At 38.2% G+C, this 24,584-nt stretch overlaps 2 protein-coding genes across 4 annotated transcripts; one reads left to right on the plus strand and one right to left on the minus strand.

Annotated features, from left to right (window-relative positions):
* Window positions 1-2,552: 2,552 nt before the first annotated feature.
* Window positions 2,553-12,329, plus strand: LOC131769398 (L-gulonolactone oxidase). Of its 3 annotated transcripts, XM_066161554.1 has the most exons (8): window positions 2,571-2,644; window positions 5,891-6,093; window positions 7,536-7,786; window positions 8,027-8,412; window positions 8,902-9,335; window positions 10,169-10,456; window positions 10,719-10,932; window positions 11,252-12,329. In XM_066161554.1, the coding sequence occupies exons 3-8, from the start codon at window positions 7,546-7,548 to the stop codon at window positions 11,525-11,527; spliced, it is 1,839 nt and encodes a 612-aa protein (XP_066017651.1). In that variant the 5' UTR covers window positions 2,571-2,644; window positions 5,891-6,093; window positions 7,536-7,545; the 3' UTR covers window positions 11,528-12,329. The 3 variants fall into 3 exon arrangements, with proteins under 3 accessions (XP_058941105.1, XP_066017651.1, XP_058941104.1); XM_059085122.2 differs by lacking the exon at window positions 5,891-6,093 and having other exon boundaries at window positions 2,553-2,644; XM_059085121.2 differs by lacking the exon at window positions 2,571-2,644 and having other exon boundaries at window positions 5,872-6,093.
* Window positions 12,330-18,342: 6,013 nt separating this feature from the next.
* On the minus strand, window positions 18,343-24,564 carry LOC131769396 (NEDD4 family-interacting protein 1-like). Its single transcript, XM_059085118.2, has 8 exons — window positions 24,385-24,564; window positions 22,500-22,632; window positions 22,291-22,379; window positions 22,037-22,073; window positions 21,830-21,874; window positions 20,701-20,825; window positions 20,172-20,235; window positions 18,343-19,568 (listed from the first exon to the last, which is right to left on the minus strand). The coding sequence occupies exons 1-8, from the start codon at window positions 24,409-24,411 to the stop codon at window positions 19,450-19,452; spliced, it is 639 nt and encodes a 212-aa protein (XP_058941101.2). The 5' UTR covers window positions 24,412-24,564; the 3' UTR covers window positions 18,343-19,449.
* Window positions 24,565-24,584: the final 20 nt, after the last annotated feature.

Consider the following 24,584-nt stretch of genomic DNA (forward strand, 5'->3'; position numbering starts at 1 on the left):
TTATCAAAATGTGATCTTGCAGAAACGAAGATAGGAGGGAATGGCTGATAAGTATATTGATCAAGCCCTTTATAGTTTCTCCTTCAATGTATCAAACAAATTAGATCCCCTTCATCATAGTGGTCAAACTGATTATTTAAAATGGTATCCAATGAATATGCATTCACCTCAAGTTGTCAATGATTAAAAAAATCCATCATATGAAGGACTTGGTCTTGGTGTTTCAAAATAAGGAAAAAGCTGTCGAGTGAGAACTTGCATAAAGAGGGATTTTACTCGACGGCGTGTTATTGTGAATCACATTTATATAATATGGAGTGCACACCTTGTTGCTATGCAGAATTTCAGTAAATGGAGCAAAGGATACGAATATCTGCATTTGGTTATTGACGTGTATGGCAACTATGGATGGATAAAACCCTTAAAAGACAAGAAAGGTAAAACTATAACTGAAGTATTTAAAACCATCTTCAAAGAAGGCAGACAACCACAATATCTATGGGTTGACAAGGGTAAGGAGTTCTATAATAAACATCTCAAAGAGTTATTAGACAAACACAGCATAAAATATACTCAACAGAAAATGAAGAAAAATCCAGTGTTGTTGAAAGATGGAATAGAACAATGCGACAGAGAATGTGGAAACAGTTCACAGTTCACGGCAACACAACTTATTTTGATATTCTGCCACATATATTGAAAAAATACAGTAAAACAAAACATTCAACGATAAAAATGACACCAACAGAAGCAAGCAAAAAGAGGAATAAAGGAACTGTGCAACACGTTTAGTGATATAGAAACATCAACAAAACCGAAACTCAAAGTTGGTGACTAAGTCATAACATCAAAATACAAAATATCTAGTGAACAATTATTACAAAATATCTAGTGAACAATTAAAGATGAAAAGAGAATATAGAAGAAATGGTCACAAATTCTTAATTTCAAATGATTATGACATCATAACAGGAAAAAATAAATATATACATGAAAGGAGTGAGATTCAAATGCAGACACTACAGTGGGAATTTAAAATCGCAGCAACCACTGTCTAATCCTTTAAAGCATCTTCATAAGCGACGTAGAGATTAATATAATATATATTAGTATAATATATGGCTGGTATAAGAAAATACCATCTGCACCCGATTCGAAGGATGAGCAGAGAAAATATGTTTGTAATGTCCTAAAGGCAAATAGCTATACCAAAACTCTTCTCCATAACTGCCAAAAACCAATTACCACTTGTAGCACTCCTAATGAAAAGGAACCAGCGACTGGTTTTGCTGTTATTCCTTACATTCTGGATGTTACGGAACCATCACGACAATTTTTAATAGCCGCAACCTTAAAGTTGCTCAAAAACCTTTTCAGACTTTAGGGCATATTTTTGCCAAACATAAAGATCTTGCCACGAAAGAACAACGGACCGACGCTATTTATTCTATTCCGTGTAATGACTGTGATCACAAGCGTATCGGACAGACCAAACTTCAGTTTAGTACACGTTTGAAAGAGCACCAAAAAGCGGTCTTCTTTTGCAAAAAAAAGAAATTCAGCCTTGTCGGAGCACACTTGCTTAACCAGCCATACAATTGGGTGGGATAAGTCTAAAATTATCACCACTAATCGACGTTACCACCAGCGCCTTTCTTTGGTAGCCTGGCATATCAACTCCGCTCACGCTCCTTTAAATCGTGATGATGGCGGCTTCCTACCTGACGCCTATTAATACCTCGACGGAAAAAAGGGCAGCTAATTAGTGAGCATATAGAAGGACCTCTTGTTGCAGCGATTAGATCACCCCTGATGAAGGTAGGAGTGTCGAAACGTTGGGTCTATGAATTGTAACTTCTCGGTTACATTCATTAAATCCTTAAACCAGAGTAGCATCAAATCATGTCTGATTGTCCACCTGGTTGCTATGTGAACTTTAGTAAATCTCATCCGCCTTTGCCAAACCTCAAGAATATACAGATGGGGAAATGACACCTTAAAACTAAACCTTACTATCACATCACGAAGGAAAGTCATTAAAAGATATCCTGATAACAGCTAAACTTTCAGACAGAAGATTTAAAAGCGCAAGCGAATGGCAGGAGTCGCACACCTTTAAATGATCAAGATGGTAGATTTGCCATACAACACTCGCGATTAGTTAATTTGCTTTTACTTAGGAAAGTAGATTTACAACACAATGGAGTATACATAGGAAATTTCCTTACAATGGTTATTAAGGACTGTTTTGAATCTAAATGGCAATCAGTTTCCTCTTCAGATAATAACACAGTAAGTGGTCAGATAATAAGCGATACTCTGTGGAAGTCCTGTACTTTTATTGAGAATTTGACTGTATCTTTTATTCTTAAGAACAATCGAAATATTCCCATACAAACCTTTCTCATTTCGCCACGACTTTTATTTCGCAAGATGATCATCTTGCAGCTGGAGCTCGGGCCGCCTGTGGGCTCCCTGACAGAAGCAAAAATAACAAGCATTCACTTAATCTATTCAAAGCACGCAACTTATAGCTTTCTTTCTTTCCAAAGGTTGTTCACAAAGCTGTAACTGAGAGAAGGGCAACTAGAATTAAGGACCGCTAAGAGAAGAGCCATAAGTGTTAAGGACCGCACTGATTTGGGTGAGGATGGAAAATAACTCTTAAGTTCTAATTAATGCTTTAGTGGATCTAGTTCACGCGTCTTTTCTATGAAGAGGTGCGCTGCAAATGTGCATAGCAGAGTAACATTTGCATATGAGAGGAAACGCTTCCTAACTTACGACGGAGAAAATGGGTCAAAATGCCAAACCTCATAGTGCTGTACATACTTTTACTTTTTATATTGTGATTTTTAACAATAATTGTTCTGATCTAAGTTCAATTTATACATGTACTCTGATCGGCGAGTGGCAAATGTAATCAGCACGAGTGTAAATGCACTCCATGCCGGTGTAAATGATGGCTTTTCAAAAGATCTAATCTATCAAAAGTTCTCAATTAATCATCACTTAAAGCATAATCTTTTCTACTTCACATGGAAAGACTAAGCTTATGTCTCAAAAGAACATCATAAGTGTATGTATAGTTTAAGTGCCAACTGAGTAAAGCTAAAACACAGAAAAACTTGATAAAATATATCACCTCCAGATTAAAAAAAAATTACACATGTAAGCAAAAAACTTCACTGCCTCTACGAATATAGGTTCCTTGAAGGTGAACATTGTAGTATTCGTTCTCGCTCACGCGCCTTTAGATAAACGTCCCTTATTTATTCACGTTTTTCACAGTCGGGACTGCTTTAAATTGGTTCGACTCATTTCTGTCCGGTCGCAAACAACGTATACTTGTTGGTGATAAGACTTCTGATGACTTTAATCTCAACTGTGGAGTCCCCCAGGGTAGTTGTATGGGGCCTATTTTATTCACTCTCTACGTCTCCCGCCTCTTCAACATTATTTCTCAGCATCTCCCTTCCGTCCATGGTTATGCTGACGACACTCAGATTTACCTGTTCTTCCGACCTTGCTCTATCCATTCCGAAATTAACGCTGTCTCTGCGATTGAGATGTGCATTGCTGATGTTCGTTCTTGGTTTATTGCTAATCGTTTAATGATAAACGAGGCAAAAACTGAGTTTCTAATTATTGGCACCCGCCAACAACTTGGAAAAACATCTATTGAATCTATTATTATTAGTGACACCCTCATTAAACCTTTAGAAAGCGTTCCGAACCTTGGGTCCTGGTTCGATGCCCATATGCGAATGAACTTCCATATAGGTAAGATTTGTAGCAAGGCTTTTCGCGGATTATACAACATAAGACAGATCGGAAAATTCCTTACTGTTCAATCGACTAAGACACTAGTCCACGCTTTTATATCCTCACACCTTGATTACTGTAACGCACTTCTCTTCGGTCTACCTAAATATCGACTCGATCGCTTACAGAAAGTTCAGAATGCTGCTGCTAGAGTGATTTTTCAGACTCCAAAATTTGATCATATCACACCTGCACTTATCGACCTACATTGGCTCCCAGTAACGTTCAGAGTTCAGTTTAAATTACTCCTCTTTGTTTACAAGTCATTACACAACCAAAGTCCTTCCTACATCAAAGATCTTTTGTCCCTGAAATCAGCTACTAATTATGCTCTTCGTTCTTCTGCTCAATCTCTTCTGTTCGTTCAAAAAGGCAACTGCTCTTCACTTGGGAACCGCGCCTTTGCTCATGCTGCACCTGTTTTATGGAACTCGCTGCCATTAACTATAAGAACAAGTAGTGGCCTCGCCATTTTTAAAAAGCAATTTAAAACATTTCTATTCAAGAAAGCTTTCAGTTTGTTTCAATAGTTCTAATGTTTATTGCCTTTGAATATTTTAATTTTAATTAGTATAGAACTTTAACTTATGTAAAGCGCTTCTGAATATTGTTTATAGTTTTAGCGCTATATAAATCCCTTATCATTATCACTATCATTATCAGTTGCTATGCGACTCAAGACTACGAAAGACTCGCGAGTCATGGCACACGTACACTGCCACGGAAAATGAAGCAGACAATAACTCCGAGTCGTAACCCAGACGATATTAATTTCTCTTGAAATAACTACTTTTTAATTATGCAGGCGTCTATCAGTCTTCGTCGTGCAGTTTTCCTGTTACTTTCAGCTATGGCTTTGTTTTATATATTTTTACAAACGTGCGTTTCCTGTCATGGGTCAAAGGCGGCAACGAGGTCTCCCAAAGCTTATCATTTGATAATCTGCAGCCAGATTCAGTGCAGTATTTTATGATGTGCAACTCAGCTTGCTCTCTCATTTTTACTCGAAAACATAAGGAACAGCCAAAAAAACTGCAACCGTCCATAGAAGTCTGTAATAGGAGCAAAAGTAGAGAAAATGAAAAGTTACTTTCATTTCGCCTGGAGTATTTTATTCATTTTTCATTTTGTGTTGGGATTTACCACAATCTAGCGATTTTGCAGAACTGGTTCATTTGTATAAGTTGTTCTTAATCATAAGATGTGTGAAACAGCCGACCTCTTTGCGTTCGCAATTGCGCAGTCGTTTGACCGCCATGTCCTCAAACCGTGACGTAACTACTTCAATAATCAGAAGCCATATTATCAGGATTCATTCGCTTCCTTCGTCGACGAAAGACGTTTTAGAGGGAGGAAAAAAGAGAATCCTAGAAACGAAATTGAACAACAGTCTCGCACTGTTTGGGTACAAAGACCTCTTTCAAACACATTTCTATTTTTGTTCCTTACAGGGTGGATTGTTGTTACAACTCGCGCTGGTCTTACCAGAGCATTTTCCCTTGCATTCGTTATTGTACATACACAGGATGCCGGGTCTTTTACAACTTTGACGGCATGGAAAAGGTTCAACCATTTGTATGGGAATAATTACGAAGCTTGAGGGTTTCTCTTATGTACATAATAACCCTATAAAATGGATAATTTGCTAAAATTGATTTTTTTCAACATAGTAAGCAATCATATAACAAGCGATGCACTGTGGAAATAAGGTGAGGTATTTTTATTGAGAATTTGGCGGTATTTTTTTATTCCTGAGAGCGGTCGTAAACATTCCCATACAAACTCTTATAATTTCGCCATGACTCCTATGTCGCAAAATGATCCGCTCACAGCTGGAGCTTGGGCCGCCTGTACATTTAGATAAAGACTAATAACTGTTTTGAATCTAAATAGCAATCAGTCTGCTCTTCAGATTATAACACAGTAAGTGGTAAGATTACAAGCGATACTACGTGGAAGTCCGGTATTTTTATTTTATAATTTGACTGTATTTTTTATTCTTAAGAACAGTCGAAATATTCCCATACAAACCTTTCTCATTTCGCCACGACTTTTATTTCGCAAGATGATCATCTCGCAGCTGGAGCTCGAGCCGCCTAAGGGCTACCTGACAGAAGTAAAAATGACAAGCATTCACTTAATCTATTCAAAGCACGTAACTCAGGGCATTCTAAAGGTTGTTCACAAAGCTGCAACTGAGAGAAGGGCAACTAGAATTAAGAACCGCTGAGAGAAGAGCCACTAGTGTTAAGGACCGCACTGATTTGGGTGAGGATGGAAAATAATTCTTAAGTTCTAATTAATGTAATAGTGGATCTAGTTCACGCGTCTTTTCTAAGAAGAGGCGCCCTGCAAATGTGCATAGCAGAGTAATATTTGCCTATGAGAGAAAATGCTTCCCAACTTACGACAGAGAAAATGGGTCAAAAACACCAAACCTCGTAGAGCTGAACATACTCATATTTTTCGATATTGTGCTTTTATCAATGATTGTTCTGATCTAAGTTCAATTCATACATGTACACTGATCGGCGAACGGCAAATGTAATCAGCACGAATGTAAATGCATTCCATGCAAGTGTAAGTGATGGCTTTTCAAAAGATCTAATCTATCAAAAGTTCTCAATTGATCACCATTTCCGAGTAGAATCTCTTTGATTTCACATGGAAAGACTACCAAGCATATGTGTCAAAACAAGATCAGAAGCGTATGAATTGTTTAAGTGCCAACTGAGTAAAGCTAAAACACAGAAAAACTTGATAAAATATATCACTTCCAGATTAAAAAAAATTACAAATTTAAGCAAAAAACTTCACTGTCTCTACGAATATAGGTTCCTTGAAGGTGAACATTGTGGTATTCTTTCTCGTTCACGCGCTGTTAGAAAAACCTCTCTTCTTTATTCACATTTTTCACAGTTGCTATGTGACTCAAGACTACGAAAGACTCGCGAGTCATGGCACACGTACACTGCCACGGAAAATGAAGCAAACAATAACTCCGAGTCGTAACCCAGACAATATTAATTTCTCTTGAAATAACTACTTTTTAATTATGCAGGCGTCTATCAGCCTTCGTCGTGCTGTTTTCCTGTTACTTTCAGCTATGGCTTTGTTTTATATATTTTTACAAACGTGCGTTTCCTGTCATGGGTCAAAGGCTGCAGCGAGGTGGCCCAAAGCTTATCATTTGATAATCTGCAACCAGATTCAGTGCAGTATTTTATGATGTGCAACCCAGCTTGCTCTCTCATTTTTACTCGAAAACATAAGGAACAGCCAAAAAATGCAACCGTCCATAGAAGTCTGTAATAGGAGCAAAAGTAGGAAAAATGAAAAGTTACTTTCATTTCGCCTGGAGTATTTTATTCATTTTTCATTTTGTGTTGGGATTTACCACAATCTAGTGATTTTGTAGACTTGGTTCATTTGTATAAGTTGTTCTTAATCATACGAGGCGTGACTCTGGCGACCATGCCCTCTTCGCGTTTGCAATTACGCAGTCGTTTGACCGCCATGTCTGCAAACAGTGACGTAACTGCTTCAATAATCAGAAGCCATATTATCATGATTCGTTCTTTTCCTCCGTTGACAAAAGACGTTTGAGAGGGAAGAAGATAGAATACTAGAATTAAAATTGAACACCCATCTCGCACTTTTTTAGTACAAAGACCTCCTTTCCAACACATTTCTATTTTTGTTCCTTACAGAGTATTAGTCATGGGAAACAGCGTGGATTGTTGTTACAACTCGCGCTGGTCCTACCAGTGCATTTTTCCTTGCATTCGTTATTGTACATACTCAGGACGCCGGGTCTTTTACAACTTTGACGGCACGGAAAAGGTTCAACCACTCGTCTATATTTACCATCCCCAGGACGAGCTTGTTCACTGTTTTCCAGAAGCTCTTTATGGCATTGATGACGACGATGATATAAAAAATCAAATGCAAAGCCATGATGGTGTGTACACCAACATTTGTAAGAACTAAATGATAAACTGTGATTGAGCGATTGAAAGAGTGGGACCAACTAACTTGAGAACAATTACAGTAACTGCTGCTTTAATTACTGACTGATTAACTTGAAGAACTCACGCTGAAACACATTATCATAATGTAACCTTAGAACAAATGCTACCTGATATATGGAATTCCTGAGAGTAAAAATTGTATCGATTAATCTGACTTTCTGATAACACAGGGCTTAATGGCGCTGGTCAGATCGCAGCGTTGTGTAAGTATGCAGCGGACAATGGCTACACCATTCGCGCTGTGGGCACAGGTTCCTCTTGGTCTCGCCTCACCCACACTAGAGACATACTCGTGGTCATGACAGATTTGAACAAGATTCTCGTAGTCGCACCACCGACACCGGAGGATTCACAGTCGGAGGATTCAGAAATGGAATCAACGGAAACGACATATGAAGTCGAAGTACAAGCAGGGAAACTCGTTGTAGATTTTGTCGAGGAACTAGACAAGAAACATAACCTGGCGCTCAAGATGATAGGAAACTACGCAGGCCAAACGGTTGGAGGAGTGGCGAGCACTTCCACTCATGGATCAGGATGGTTCAGTGGAACAATGGTATGGTTAATGGAGTGGTGAGAGAAAATATATCATATTGTAATTGGGTGATCTTGCGGCTTCGTACGTTCTCGGCCACCATACGAAGAAGTAGATCAAGTCTATCTCTCTTGAACAAAATTCAGATAATTTCCTCATGATTGAAATGTTTAAGAAGACGGCTGGACGAAAGAGGATTGACAATTTCGACTAGAATTGCAGTTCACCAACTTTCACGAATTACGCTATATTATGTAAGATCCACATATCAAGCTCTCGTAGTGTTCTGGTCACGTGACATTCCAAATATGGTAATATACGTTCACAATGCAAAGATTGTCGAACTACATCTTTGAGACAATTCCACGGCTTCTTATAGCCACAAATTTACCAATGATGATTATCAAAGTGTTTGTATGACCAAGGTTTCCTTCCTCAATTTTTCAAAGGGAAGAGCATGTCTTAAGTTCATTGACTAAATAATCTTAATAATTTATGTCTCGTTTGCAGTCCACTTTTGTAGTGGGTCTTCACTTAATCGTACGTGGTGGAATCCAAGTGAAGGTACGTGGCGGCCCCGAAAGCATTGCGGACTGCGAAGCAAAGATCGATAAAGCCAAATACGGAGAAGACCCGGTCGAGATTAACAGTGATGAGGTGTTAAAGGCATGTCAAGTAGGCTTAGGATGTATGGGGGTAATCTATTCCATTACCTACAGCTGTGTTCCTATGTACAATCTGGAGGAAATCAGAAAAATGGAACAGGTCTCTTGGCCAGAAGCGACGATGACCGAAGACGAGGAAGGCAACAACGACTGTGACGATGCGTTAGTGGGTAAGAAGTTGCAATTGGGAGAGGTTCTTGAAAAGTTTGCTGAAATGTACAAGACAAAAGATGCAGAATATTTCTCGTTTTTCGTCAATCCATACCCACTAGGACCAAGGTAAGGCCTCAGGGCTACTTACTAAAGCAGAATGAGCTCTTTAATACGAACGTTATATAGCTGGCTGTATTCGTAGTGGTACTTGTGGTGAAAGCTATGGTAGCAGTGATGGCGTTGGATACGGAGATGGTGATGATAGAAGTTTTTGCTGAGTATAGAGGTGATGGCAGTGTTTGTAGTACTAGCACCGGTTGTTCGAAGGTTGAATAACGCTATCCACTGAAAAAGTCGCTCTCGGGTAGATACTGCAGTACCTCTTGTTAACACTTAAACCGGTATACGCTGGATAGTATTTATCTGATAACTGGACCCTAGTGATTGTGGCAGTGATATTTATGGTGGTGCTGCTGGTATTAGTGGTAGTAGGGTTGACAGTGGTGTCTCAGTCTTAGTGCTGGTAATAGTGATGATATAGTGATGGAGTTAGGGGATGTGCTGCTGCTGATAATAGTAGTTATGGTGGTAATACTCTTACTGATTACAAGGGTAGTGTCAATGGCAGCAGTGGTGACCATGGAGATGGTTGTCATGGTGTTGCTTATGTTGGTGCTGGTGTAAATGCTGAATTTAGCGGTAGTGACGGTTGTGGTGCTGGTGCTAATGCTAGCGGGGGTAGAAGAAATGTTTATGGTGGTGAAAGTGCTGGTAACAATGCTGGTGGCAGGTATGGTGATGGTAATAATGGTGGTGATGGTAGAGGCGCTGTGATGGCGAAGGTGGAAGTCTTAAAAGACTCAGTACATTTAATTCCAATTTAGGTCTCACTTCATGATTCCTTTCCCCGTTTAAGGTGGGTTGAAAGTAATTATCTCGTTACCTCCTTGCTCCCTTAGGGATGACAAGCATATCGAAATGGCTTACTCGAAAGCTTTCAAAACAGATCTTGGACCAACCTGCTGTGCTTGTTGCTCATGCTGTTGTAATTGTTGCGGGGGAAGAGGAATGGCGGACCTAGGCTGCATGCAGACAGACTGCATATCCTCTTGCCTACAAGGATGTGCCAATTGTTGTCCCACTTGTATTCCACAGCTCACCAACTTCGGTGTGTCACAGTTCTCGTTCGAAAAACCGTATCGGCAGACATGGTACAACGTGCTGCAGTACACAAAAGGCAATATCCAGTAAGTTAAAAGACTCGCTATGTGAAACTTTCTAACTATCATCTGCACAAACAGCCAAATGGACCGATTTTTGTTCCATTTTTACTAGCCGTGTAAGAAGGTGGTTAAGGCAAACTAAAATATCCCACATGCATAGCTGTATTTAGTAAAGCAGGTCAGTAATACGTAACTTACAAGCTGATGTGGACCTTCTATAATTATGAATAAATATAATATCGAATTACTTATCTTAAAAGTCTTCTCGTTTCTTTTGTGATTTAAGCTATCGCTCAGCAGAATGGTGCTTACCGTTGGAACACCTCCAAAGTGCCCTAACCATGGTGATAAAACTGGCTCAAGAGTACGCAAAAAAGCATAAACAGTATTCCCTGCTACCATTTTATGTGAGACTTGCACATTCCGATGATTTGTACCTGAGCCCTGCAAGCAAGTTTAGACCTGACGGAACCATCAATGATTACAACTGTTACATTGAGGTGAGAAAAAAATCCTTTCTAAGAATTACCATAAAATAAGACATTAGTTGGTGTTAAGAAGAAAGTACCGGACTGGCGTGTCGTGCGATTAGCGCGCGCGCGCTGAGAGACGATTACTTACGATTTCTTGCGTGTGTTTTTTTTTTTCCAGTTTTAGTTACATTTTGGAGGTTTTTGAGTTTGTTCTTTAAGCCGTTACCGTTTTGCCGTCTTTTTACCAATTGAACGTGCCTGCTTTTAAAGGAGATTTTCGTTATCGCTTCCGAACAGTAAGGATTGAGTCTTTACTTCATGCTTTTTTATCTCTTTTTTCCCCCAGGTACCATTTCTCCCTGGAGCATACGGCATTGACGAGTTCCAGGAGATGTTAGAGAACAAGCTCTACGAGGAGTTCAAAGCGAGGCCACACTGGGGAAAGAATAATCGCCTCAACCAGTCTAAGATCGAGGAGATCTACCACAAGGATAGCCTGAAAAAATGGGGAGAAGTGTATAAGATATTTAACAAAGGAGGCCCGTTTGAAAATCGCTTCACAAATAATATGGGTTTTGCCGAGTTGTTTGATCATCCTATCGACGAGCAGCCTTCTGCCTAAGAAGTAACGTCTTTTTACCTTTCATTGTCGCTCTTAAGTATCACTTAGATTCTTCGCGCGTAGGAAGAAGCGCAGTAGTTTAGGGGTAGAATTCTCACATGCCTGAACTGGTTGACACTCCTCAGTAAGCAACGCCTATAAACAACATACTAAGATGTGTTAAGATTATCTAGAATAACCGAAGACTACGAACACTAAGATGGAATCATTCCATTTAAGAATCATCCTCTAGAGTGTCTCACATTATAAATGTAAACCATCAGAGCAATGTATAAACATTTATGACTTGACTGAGCTAGCAGGAAATTTAGATTGATAACGGAATTCAACTTTATAACTTGACAAATCTGACTAAATAGAATAGTGAGTAACTCAGGCCGTCAGGAGTGCCGGTATCTGGCACAGTGTAAGAGAGTGCGAACAAGGTCTTAAAAACAACAGCCTCATCGTTTGCGGCATCTTTTATGTAACTCTGTGGTAGATAAAGGAAGTGTTCCATTTCTTTTTTTTTTGGCTTATTTATTCATAGGCAGCAGTAAGTTCATCGCCGTACTTCAAAGAAGCCGAAAAAAATACATAAATTATTTTAATGTATTTTTCATGCTGTTTTTACTCGAGGGCATGCGCAAAGTAGTGTTTTGCAGAAGTAAAATGGCGTCCGTGGCGATCAGAGACTAGAGCTATTCCTACATTTCACCGCTGACAGGAATGGCTCCGACTAGTGCTTTTTTTTATCTTTGTTTTGTTTTGGCTAAATAATTGACACACTTAGATACCCTAATAAAACCGAAAGAGCGTTTCATTCGTTTCTTCTTATGTTGAACTTTACACTACTTGTAAATGAAGCCCTCTTTTATTAATACAGGACCATGTAGTTTCTAAGTTTTAAAATAATGCAGCTACTGCATGTCACGTTTGGAAAATCACACAGTGTTGCGTGGCTGCGACCGATATATTTAATTTACAATATGCTCTGCTGGAGAAATTGGCTTGGCCTGAAAATAGGAAAAAACAAAACAAACAAAAAAAAAAAAAAAAACGTCTAACCAGTCAAACCAGTGGCAGTAACTCTCGCACTGAATCATCTCGAGTGGCCTTAACTATTCGCAATGATGGCACAATCAGTCTTCGGACAGCTTTTAGGCTATAACCAGAAAGAGTCAAATGATTTTAAGAAACTTGCACAAAACTAATGAAGGCTGTTCATCACATGACGCTGTTTTGGAACGTATATATCTCGTTTGCTATTGTATTACTACTGTTTTAGACAAGGTATTAATATCACTTAAATTTAAGAAAGAATTAGAACAACTTAAACCGCGTTTTCTGTAAAGTACACAAGCCATCCTAACCTAATTTGCAAACTGCTTTCCTGGCATCATCTGTGATAAACCTCTTCAAATCTGCTAAGTTAGCTTCTACTGCTTCTTCGGGTATCAAAACAGTTTAAAGACAGATTTAACCAGGTCTTCAATGGAGTGATGTTTTTCCTTAGTAAACCAGTGAAGCATTTCTTGCAATCCTACAAGCGAAATAAACAGATGGTGAGGTGAGACAGGTGTGATAGGCTAGGAAGAAAACATTTCGAACGGTGAAACACCTCATACCTTGTGCGCCATCGTTTTGCGATGTGAAGTCTAAAGGTACTTTGATGTTGTTCTGCTCTGATTGCTCATCATTCTTCCAATTCTCAATCATCTCCATCTTTTCTTCCTTGTTTCGTTTTTCCAACCTGATATTTCTCTTCTGTGTCTTTCGTTTTGTGGAAAAGAAACGTTTCTGGACATCAATGTTTTGTTTTAGGTGCACTCCCTTTTAGGTATAGCAGCCGACAGTGTACTTGTCGTACGCACGTGCTGCACCATCGAAGTTAACAAACTGTAAGAGGAATTGACACTTTTCTTTAACTGTTGCAGCGCATCTTCATCTTCAGACTTCAACGTCATCGATCATTCTGAGCAATTTCGCCTCAAGGGATCGTTTCGTCCTCTCTATGGTACTTTCCCCATTCTCGCCCACAGTTCCTTTATTAGACAGTCTCGTAGAAAGTTCATCTCGTTGGTGCTCTCGTGGTATGCGGTATCACTAGATGTTTCCTTGTAGTCAGGATCTATGGAGCTATTTTCTGGGCGTGGGAACTGACTAGGGTTGTCTTTAAGAAGCTACCATTCAAATATCCGTTCCCAACCTTACTCAATCATTAAGAATTTTATAATATGATTGTCACAGTCTTTTTCTTTCTATTTCCGCTTCTCACAGGCCCTCGTACGGGGATTTTCTTATAATTGTTTCGATAAAAACACCTGGGGGGTCGTACTGATTATAGAATAAATATTACTGAAAAAGTTCATGGCCCTGCATTGATAAAAGAGGGCTTAATTAGAAAGCATTGTAGAGTTCAATGTAGGAAGAACGTAGTAAAATGCTCTTCCAGTTTTTATCTTAGTGTATAAATCATTTAGCCAAAACGAATAGCAAAAAAAATAAATAAATAGAAATAAAATAAAATAACGAACGCATGAGTCGGAGCTATTCCTGTCAGCGGTGAAATACAGAAATGGCTCCAGTCTCTGGTCGTCCGCCTGAACTGACTAAATGAGTTTAGTCAACGGAAGAAAGGCTCTCGCTCGCAGATTGCTGTCGGAATCCATGGCGTCCGCCATGATTACAATTGCAATTGTATGCTAAACCAATGATCTAATGCTAAACCAATGATCTAATTAATTAATTTTCTTCTATTAAATTAATTTCGGCCTAGCTAAGTAATGAATAAAAAAGAAAATTTGCATTGAAAGACTGACAGAGGAGGCGTAAATGGATTGCTGGTTGCTAGTTGATTTCAACTACAACTTTGAGTGTTATTACTTGTTTTAAACTACAACTTGGAATGTAATTGGCTTACTGAATTGTCCCATAGCAAACTACCCAATAAAAGCTATGCAAGTGAATTAGTAGAAAAGAGGGGCTTTTTAAACCAATCGCAATTGCGGAAAAGGTAATTTTTATGATTTACTCAGGACATGAGACCTCTAAATTCACGAGAACGATCAGGCCCACTTCCCTTGATGAGAGATGTATATCAAGACATGTAAAGCTTATATTTATAAAAAATTTCTTAGGTTGAAAACTGAATAAAGCAAAATGACTTACAGATAAAACAGATAAAAAATAACTACTCATTTCCATGCAAAGACAACTTCCAAAAAACAGATAAGTTAGTGCTAGCGGCCACCCCATTTAGTAGAATAAGGCTGGATCTTAACCACACCTATTATACAACTATCTGCTTCCACAAGTATCAATTTTTCCCTTTCAGAATGCCCCTGGTTGTCGTCGTGGTACAATACATTCTACCGGGAAGTTTTATAATATTCGTCCACTTCTGCCTCCTTAAAACGATAAGGATCAGAGGGAACCGTGCGATGATCAAAGGGTTGAACAATGCTTCTAAGACGAAGCTGATAGCCACGAGAGTGAAGGGAATGACTTTCCTTATTCTCACCACGTTTTCCTTTATTGTCTGCTACTTCTTTTTCTTGGCCAGTTTGCTCTACAATCATAAGGCGGAACCATACCGTAATTTTCAAACTGATTTCATATCACGCTGTGGCTTCGGTGGAATAGTTTTTTCGAACGGTGTAATGAACGTCGTAATTAACGTCGTTCAAATGAGTGATTTTCGTGAATTTCTACAGAGAAGTTACTGCAAGAAAAAACGAACAGCTAATTCCAACAAAGCACAAACAACAGCAATGGGTGGCCCTACTAAAGGACAACGGGATAAAAATTCACAACTAAAGGAACTGAAAGTGATTTCGCGGCCTGTTACCATTGCAAAAAGTCAAAATAAAAATAACAAAGACAATAACAACGATGTATTACTTTCAACATACTAATTTAGTTCATTTTTTCTACGTGAAAGAACTCCCAGAAATAACAGTGATGTAAATTTGTGGTTAATTTAGCGTAAAATAAATTTCTGAAGATTTTCACAGATTTCTGGAGATCTAAACTCATTTATGTAATAAGATTACATAACATTCACATGTTAATCAATTTATCAAACTCTTGTGGAAGCAGAAAATGTTTATTTGGAAGCTCTTTTGATTGTGTCATTTTCTTGTTCTCTGTTTGTGTTTGCAAAAATTTGATGATTTCTTCCCCTTTATCTTCTTAAGGACTGATATAAAAACCTGTGTCTTGTTTGTGCTGTTTAACATCTCTTGTGTCCTGTCTCTGGTGTTTGGCAATGGCAGCAGTGGTGGGGACGATGGAGATGGTTGTCACGGTGTTGCTTGTGGTAGTGTTGGTGTAAATGCTGAATTTAGCGGTAGTGACGGTTGTGGTGCTGGTGCTAATGCTAGCGGGGGTAGAAGAAATATTTATGGTGGTGAAAGTGCTGGTAACAATACTGGTGGTAATTATGGTGATGGTGATAGTGGCGGTGATAGTGGTGAGGATCGTGGTGGTGATAGTAAAGGCGCTGTGATGGTGGTGGTGGAAGTCTAAAAAGACTCAGTATATTTAATTCCAATCTAGGTCTCACTTCGTAATTCCTTTCCCTGTTTAAGGTGGTGATGAAATCAATAATCTCGTTACCCCCTTGCTCCCTCAGGAATGAAAAGCATATCAATATTGCTTACTTAAAAGCTTTCAAAACAGATCGTGGACCAACCTGCTGTGCTTGTTGCTCATGCTGTTGTAATTGTTGCGGAGGAAGAGGAATAGCGGACCTAAGCTGCATGCAGACAGACTGCACAGCCTCTTGCCTCCAGGGATGTGCCAATTGTTGTCCCACTCGTATTCCACAGCTGACCAATTTCGGTGTGTCACAGTTCTCGTTCGAAAAACCGTATCGACAGACATGGTACAACGTGCTGCAGTTCACTAAAGGCAATATCCAGTAAGTAAAAACACTCGCTATGTGAAACTTCCTAACTGTCATCTGCACAAACAGCCAAACGGACCGATTGAACGTGATTTTACAACAAAATATTAACCATTCAAGCTGCAAACGGTTTGACTTAATAAACGAAGGAATAATTGCCATTTTCTAAGGCGTTGCTATAAACATATACTTTTTTGTTTACCATAAAATAGAGAAATAGAGATCACGTTTTCATTGAGTTTGGTAAATGTAAAGCTTAAGTGATTCAAAATGCCGGTCAGCACAAAGTCTAACATTTAAAACTGCTGATTACAACTCCTGGAAAAAGAGGCCGACCTCATGCGCCGGAGGGTGCAATTCATCGATTCGCTATGCGTTCAATTTTTTTCTAGCTGTGTAATGTGGTTAAAGCAAACTAAGAAATCTCAGTCAGAAATTGCTGTCAAAAAGAGTCTCGTCGTTTCTTTTGTGATTTTAGCATTCGCACAGCAGAATGGTGCTTCCTGTTACAACACCTCCATGATGCCCTGACCATTGTGATAAAACTGGCTCAAGATTACGCAGAAAGGCATAAACATTATTCTTTGCTACCAATTTATGTGAGACTTGCACGTTCTGATGATTTGTTCCTGAGCCCTGCAAGCAAGTTTAGACTTGACGGTTCTCTCAGTGGTCACAGCTGTTACATTGAGGTAAGAAAAAAAAACCTCTCCAAGAATAACCATAAAATAAGACATTAGTAAGGATTGAATCTTTAATTCATGCTTTTTTATCTTTTTTTTTCACAGGTACCATTTCTCCCTGGAGCATATGGCATTGACGAGTTCCAGGAGATGGTAGAGGTCAAGCTCTACGAGGAGTTCAAAGCGAGGCCACACTGGGGAAAGAATAATCGCCTAACCCAGTTTAAGGTCGAGATCTACCCCGCGGATAGCCTGAAAAAATGGGGGGCAGTGTACAGGATATTTAACAAAGGAGGACCGTTTGAAAATCGCTTCGCAAATAATATGGGTTCTGCCAAATTGTTTGATCATCCTATCGACGAGCAGCCTTCTGCCTAAGAAGTAACTTCTTTTTACTCTTTTTGTCGGTCTTAGGTATAACTTAGATTCTTTCGCGCTTAGGAAGAAGCGCAGTAGTCTATGGGTAGAATTCTCACATGTCTGCACACCGCCTTAAACTAGCTATGGCTACTTTCGGCGGGTCAGCCATTGTTATATCGATAATCTGAAAATTGATTAAATGTGTCCAGTGTTTGAAATGTCGTAAGTTTTCCCCTTGCCTACTTTTGCTTTCTAATGAACGTTCCGCATACATGTAGTTAGCTTGGCAGCCGCTGTTTCTTACACTCCTTGGAAATTATGCGAAGGAAATTGAGAACGGTTCTTGCTATGTCTAGTTTCTAGTATTGCGAGCGTTACACAATACACAGAAGGCTCTAGTGCAGCAAGTCACTCGTTACAAGTAATTAGAGTATTCTATCAGATTTAAATGTGAAAAGGCAAGTTTGTTACACTTCCCAGACATAAAGGAGCTTATAATGTAAAAGAAGGCACCACTCGGAGTTCTTTATTCCGAGTATGCCTGACATCATCCTTCACATGAAGGAGTGATTTGTGTCACGAGAAGACACAAGAGCGTGAGGCGTTGACGAACAATTAAAAACTTTCATGCCCGACTGACTGTTTTCCTCAACACAGTCGCATTCCACAAATATTTCTAGTGTTCATTGTTTTCCGATCAGCCCGGCAAAAACAATCTACAATGCTCAAAACAACATTTCCTTACCCATGACACCATAGGAATTGCTACTCCTTTCACCCCTAAGAATCGAGGATTCGTACATCGATCAAGACAAAAGTAAAATTTTCTGAAATTTAAATCAGTTGATCAGAAAACAGAACATATTATCATACACAATCCCTGCTGTGATGCATGAACAATGCCACCTTTATTTTGTTTCCTCCCAGATACTTAAGTGATTAAATTTACACTGGCCTACAACTGAGTATATTTCTACATTTCTTCATTGCAACTCCTAATTAACTATCACATAATAACTACAATAACTACAATTCATGGCAAATTTCGTACATTTTTTACTAAGAAATAGAATAAGATTCATCACCCCATTTCACACCTTTAATCACAATTTCCTTCAAAAGGGCCGTACAGTAGCTGTCAAATATTGCCAAACTTTTAACCCTTTAACTCCCAGAAGTGATCAACATGAAACATCTCCCCATAATATCCTTTCATTATCCAGCAAACAGCTGATGAGAATGTTCATACTGATGAGGTAGAATTTATCTTGATCTAACACAAAATTCTCATAACTTATTTAAAAGGATATGTGTAGCAGCTAGAGGGGAGAATTAACAATCAGATCTTGGGAGTTAAAGGGTTAAGATCCAGGGTAGTTTAAAGTTCTCCCAACCCCTCCACTTCCAAAAGATAGACATGTCATTTCTCTTCTTAACTGTTTGACCCTCAGAGTGACTAACATCTAATTTCGCCTTACATCATCATCCCTGAATCAAACACTAGAATCATGGGAACAAAGCAAATGATCACCAGTTATTCTCCTTACCAGCACCTTAGTAAACATGTAGAGAGCAGTATGGAGAATATGCATGCTGATGTCAGGGTGTAAAGGATTAAAATCATAAAAGTACCCTCCAAACAGGTATGAGAATAAACACACTTATCAGCCAAGGGCTACATCTTAATATAAAACCAAATTCTCTTTAGGGGAACATACTGCAGCAAAAACAAGAATTACAACATAGATATTGAGAGGTAAAAGGTTAAAGAAGCTCCATCACAGTTGATGCACTATGGAAGATTTATCAAGTACAACTGTCATCTGTAATCTATCTGCAATCCATTATTCTAACTTTTGTGATGTTTAGTGCACCCAGCAAACTTTCATTTCTGGGTTTTCATCCAATATAAAATAGTCCTCTACAACATTAAAATGACCCAAAATGAAATGACCATTTCATTCACATTAAGCAAATACAGTCTTAACAAATCAGTTGTCGCGGCTGCCTCGTGGCATCCCCCAGTGACGCTGAAAAGAACGACAGCCTTTCTTCACCCACCACTTGATGTTCAAGTAGGTCAAAATACTTTGAACAAATATCAGCCATCCTACAAAAAGACACATGATGTGGTTGAAAAAAACAACTTAACACCAGAGTACCTCTAGCAGTAATGTTTGTTAGCTCAGTTGGTAAAGGACTGCATTGGTATCAGAGAGGTCAAGAGTTTAGATACCATATGGGCCTTTTTTTTTTTTATTTATTTTTTAACTGCTATAGTGGTGTTCTTTATTGCGAAGATCGCTTTCATATTCAGTGCTATGATTACCTCTTCCAGGTTGACAATCACATCAAAATGATGATAGTGATTGGTTAACAACCTAACATTATTGATGGATTGAAACTAACTGATCAAAATGGAATTATGCCACTTGAGTCTTATAGTTAATAAAAATGTGGCATGACCAACCAATCAGTTTACACAAATCAAACTTGACACACTCAACAAACAACAACTCTGCACTCCACTCTGATGATGACTTCTGCTCAGTTTGCTAAAACCCCTATCTCTACTACTGACAACAGTCCTTCTCAGAGCTAACATCACCCCATCAGACAACACTATCACATGTTACCCTTAGGTTCAAAACATTTACTGTACAACATTTATGGCTTTGTTAGTGAAATTAAACAGATAAATAGTTATTCTTACCGAGGGCAAGAGCAATCCACCAAAGCCAGGAGTGTACAAACTCTGTGTCAACAGAAGATGAATTCTGCAAGATGTACAAATTTTGATTCAACTGAAAATAGGCACATAAGTAAAAAAAAAAAAAAAGTTACAAGGATAACTGTGAACAGAAGTTTCTGTCCTTCATTTTACATGTATGGTGTAACAGCTTTACACAACAAATGTATTATAAACACATATCAAACAGCTACTGCCTATAATCATCTTAGCAGCATTTTCTAGCTCTTTCACCCCTAGCAGTGACCAATTAGTAATTTCTCCTTACAGTATCAGTACATTGTCCTTAAGAAAGGTGTCAAGAATACAGAAAAGCATCAGCTTGTGAATATTGTTTAATTTTATACCAAATTCTCAGGGCCAAATTATAAAGAAATGACAGACAGTGAAGAGAATTCATATTTGGATCTTAGCAGTGAAAGGGATAACAAAGAAACCCCTTTTGGTGTTATAGTTATTTTGGTTTATCTGCAAAGCTTGTGAAATTTCTCACCTTAAGTATAAGAATCCATTTCACTGCGGACAGTCCAAAGCCAGACATTGCACCATACCTTCCAGCAATAGTGTTGGTCATACAGTAAGCAGCAAAGAATCCCAACCAGTTGAAAACAAAAGCCACTGGCACAACAGGAAACAAAACTCACTCATTACACAGTAGAATCACTTTGATTAACAGAAGCAAGAGCTCAAACTCTCACTCAGAGCATGACACGAAGATTAAAAAAGGAACACAAGCTTTGCAAGTTAATAAGTATTAATTTTTAATTAATAGCATTGATCATTGGCATGAGCTGGCCATGATTAACTCTTTGATCCGTACGAGTGACTAGCATCTAATTTCTCTTAACAACATCAAACCACATCAAACATTAAGGTCACAAGAATAAGTGAAATGATCATCAACTAAACATGCTCTATATTGTTAAGCAAACTCTCCTTGTCAAAGACAAAAGAAATGCACTGAGGAAAGTATGGAGAGTATGCATACTGATGTTAGAGTGTAAAGGGTTACTAATCAGCTCTCATCAATCCAAATGGGGGGTGATGTTGTCTATATCCTAAACTTATATAAGTAATGGTAATAGGACTGAGTGGAGTCTAATTTGGTCAACAACAGTGCAGTGAGTACCTGATTTGTTTATCATGAGTATGATTACAGACCGAATTGGACAACACAAGGTCTTGTACCAATTAATCATAAAATTACAATTTCTGAGAAAAGAAGAGTTGCCAAGTAATGAACAAAAAGGCAAATTTGCATTTAAAAAATGACAAAGGAGGCATGAATGGATTGCTGGTTGCTAGTTGATTTAAACTACAACTTTGAGTGTTATTACTTTTTTTAAACTACAATTTTGAATGTGATTGGCTTATTGAATTGTCCCATAGTAAACTGCCCAATAGCAACTTTGCGACTGAATTAGTGGAAAAGAGGAGTGTTTAAAAACCAATCACAATTGCAGAAATGGTAATTTTCATGATTACTCAGGATACAAGATCCCTCAATTCACAAAAATGATCAGGCTCACTTCTTTTCATGAGAGATACATATCAAGACATGTAAAGCTTGTAATCATGAAAAATTTCACAAGTTAAATACTGAATTAAACAAAATGACTTACAGATAAAACAGATCAAAAATAGCCAGTCATTTCCAAGAGCAACTTCTACAAAACAGACAAGCAAAAATAAGTTGTTAGTAGTGCCATTGCCTAAAAAAACACTTCCATAAAATGGTACTTGTGGTGGCTCTGTAACATTTTCAAAAATAAAAGACAGTAGCAATATAATAGAACAGATATAACTAACAATGACATTTCTAAACGTACCTACTCCACCATCAAGCAAAATCGCATTCCTTTCAACCTGAAATACAAAAAATAGTCAGGTCATTTGTCACATAACCAAGAAGTGATATATATACCAAAACATTAAATATGTGCATTTATATAATAAGCTCAGTTATGCACGCATTCTGATTGGCTCTCACCAAGGTTTTGACGTCCTCTGTGATTTATTACTGAACAGATGCACCACAACTTAGGATCTATTTGTTAAGTATCACAAGGCTTGAGTAACTCACCAAACCATCCTGATCCCCTTTCACTCTTTCCACCTCTTCATAAGTTGGTAGCTTAGCCGCAATATCATAGGATGGAGGAAGATCGGTGTCTAATGATGTAAACAACAATTAGTTAATTTTGCTTTTGATCAAATCATGACCCTTGCGACAGAAAAGCCGTATATACCAAAAGACTCAAAAAATGATTGAGGAAAATATCAAACAAGTACCTCTAGCAGTATCCTGGTCCTCAGTTGGTTCATAAGGGGGAGGTGGAGAGCATGCAGTATCGTCCTCCAGGGGTATGGCTATTGTCAAGACAACAGGAACAGAAGAGGGTGGAGGTGGTTCACTGGTAGACACCTTAAAGAGAGGAAACACTTTTTACTACAATAAGCCTCAATGTAGTTGCCACCTAAGCCTTTAAGTCCCAAGATCTGATTGTTAATTCTCCCTTCTGACTGCAACACATCTCCTTGTAAATCAGTTACAAGAATTTGGTGTTGGATCAAGATAAGAACTTCCACCTGATTTGTTTGAGTATTCTTATTACCTGTGTGCAGGTTAATGTATGGATGTTATAAGAAGAAGTTACATGCTAATTACTTCTGGGAGTTTAAAGGTTAAGCATTGAGATTTCAATATTTTGAATTAGAGTACCAATTTTTATTTTTTTCTCAGAGGGCATGGTAACGAATCCTGCAATCTCCTTGGTTCTTAGATTTCTTTGATTTCTTAAATTTCCTTACCATTTACCAACTAAATGGAGGTAAATCTTTGTACATTAATTAACCGTCAATGAGAGTGAATAAAACTTTCCGTAAGATCAATGACTGTTTTTGAAGAAAACATTGTCCTGACAGTCCTTGCCAAACTAATTCTGTTGTTTTTTCAAAAGTGTGCATGTGCTTTTTTACTTATATGCTCTCTAATTGACAGGTGTCAGACTGTGACAGATACTGGCAAAAATAATGTTTCAAAGTTTGTTTGGAAGCCGTTTAAATCACCTTTATCAATACACAAATGAAAAGGTTTCCTTAAAGCCCCTCTCTTTAATTTGCATTACCCCTATTTTAACTACTATTTACTTCATCAAAAATTGTTCAGTTTATGGAAGACCTTGCAGTAATTACACCCCTAAATCATTTGGGTTCTTTTGGAAAGAATTTTTTTAAGTTTAAGGGAAAAGTAAAAATATTATTCACCAGCCTGGGTTGGTCTGTATTAGGAAAAACTGTGCCCTCTGTCTTGGGTTGAGGTTTCCCAATAAGGACCTCCTGGCTAGTGAATAACATATATTTCTCTTATACCCTTACTTTTACCCTCTCTCTCTCTCTGTTAAAATAGTTCACTTTGTATTCTACTATTGAAAAACATAAATGACAGAATGGGGGTTTTGTGACCAACAGCAGTTCATGATAAACTTCACTTCTAAACTTCCTTGAAAGTAGTTGCACGGACGATACTATCGTAAAGAACATCTGTAAAAATTGTTAACCCTGAAGAATTTGTCAATTCAATTCTAGCAATAACTGTTACGTATCTCCGATATTGTAACTTTAGGAACTATTCTTAACATCACTTTATGGAAAATTTATGTGGAATAAACAAAGCAAATACTAGTCTCCACAATTAAATATCCCGGAGTTGAGCACTCTAAGCAATAAGTTTTCTCATTCGTAGATAAGCCCACGAACTAGAGAAAAATCAACCATGATTGCAAATAATAACAGATAGGGTAACTAATCTAATCAGAAGGAAAAATTATCGTCACAATATTTCTATTTTTCAGCGAATTTAACACTATTTCAGTGGTAAGTTTAATAACGATGAGTAAAGAAAACGCAAATTCACCAAATTATCGAAACAAAACATTCGGTAGGTAAAGCAGATTTAAAACGGTTTACATTTCAACTCACATGATGTGCAACCAGGTTGTATTGTTTTAGAATACGTTTTGAACGAAACGAAAGAGAATAATTACGACATAGAAATTCAATATTTCTCGCTCAAGAAGAACCAAACAAACAAAAGGAGCATTAATCAAATTAAGGAATTCGAAGGAAAAATCTAAGATACGTAGGCAAACATGAAATGGACAAACGACTTACGCACCGGTTCATAGCGTTGATTTGAGGCCATCCTAGGCTTCTATGGAAAGCCTCAAAGCTTTCCAGATTATAGATTACGGACTTTTTGCGATAACTTCTACGCTTTGGTGACTAAATTACAAGCCAAATACAATAGTGAAATCAAAAATGGCGACTCTAGGGAATAACTACCCGACTCGCTTCAAGGAAGTTTATGACGTCATC

This window comes from Pocillopora verrucosa, chromosome 14, assembly GCF_036669915.1.
Source record: "Pocillopora verrucosa isolate sample1 chromosome 14, ASM3666991v2, whole genome shotgun sequence".
NCBI lineage: Eukaryota > Metazoa > Cnidaria > Anthozoa > Scleractinia > Pocilloporidae > Pocillopora > Pocillopora verrucosa.

Coding starts and splice junctions, on each gene's coding strand:
- LOC131769398 (XM_059085122.2), top strand. CDS start 7,546: ATGGGAAACAGCGTGGATTGTTGTTACAACTCGCGCTGGTCCTACCAG. Junction 7,787..8,026: donor TCAAATGCAAAGCCATGATG/GTGTGTACACCA, acceptor CTGATAACACAG/GGCTTAATGGCGCTGGTCAG. Junction 8,413..8,901: donor GATGGTTCAGTGGAACAATG/GTATGGTTAATG, acceptor TCTCGTTTGCAG/TCCACTTTTGTAGTGGGTCT.
- LOC131769396 (XM_059085118.2), bottom strand. CDS start 24,411: ATGGCCTCAAATCAACGCTATGAACCG. Junction 22,074..22,290: donor AAGGGGATCAGGATGGTTTG/GTGAGTTACTCA, acceptor TTTGTATTTCAG/GTTGAAAGGAATGCGATTTT. Junction 20,236..20,700: donor AATGGATTCTTATACTTAAG/GTGAGAAATTTC, acceptor TACATCTTGCAG/AATTCATCTTCTGTTGACAC.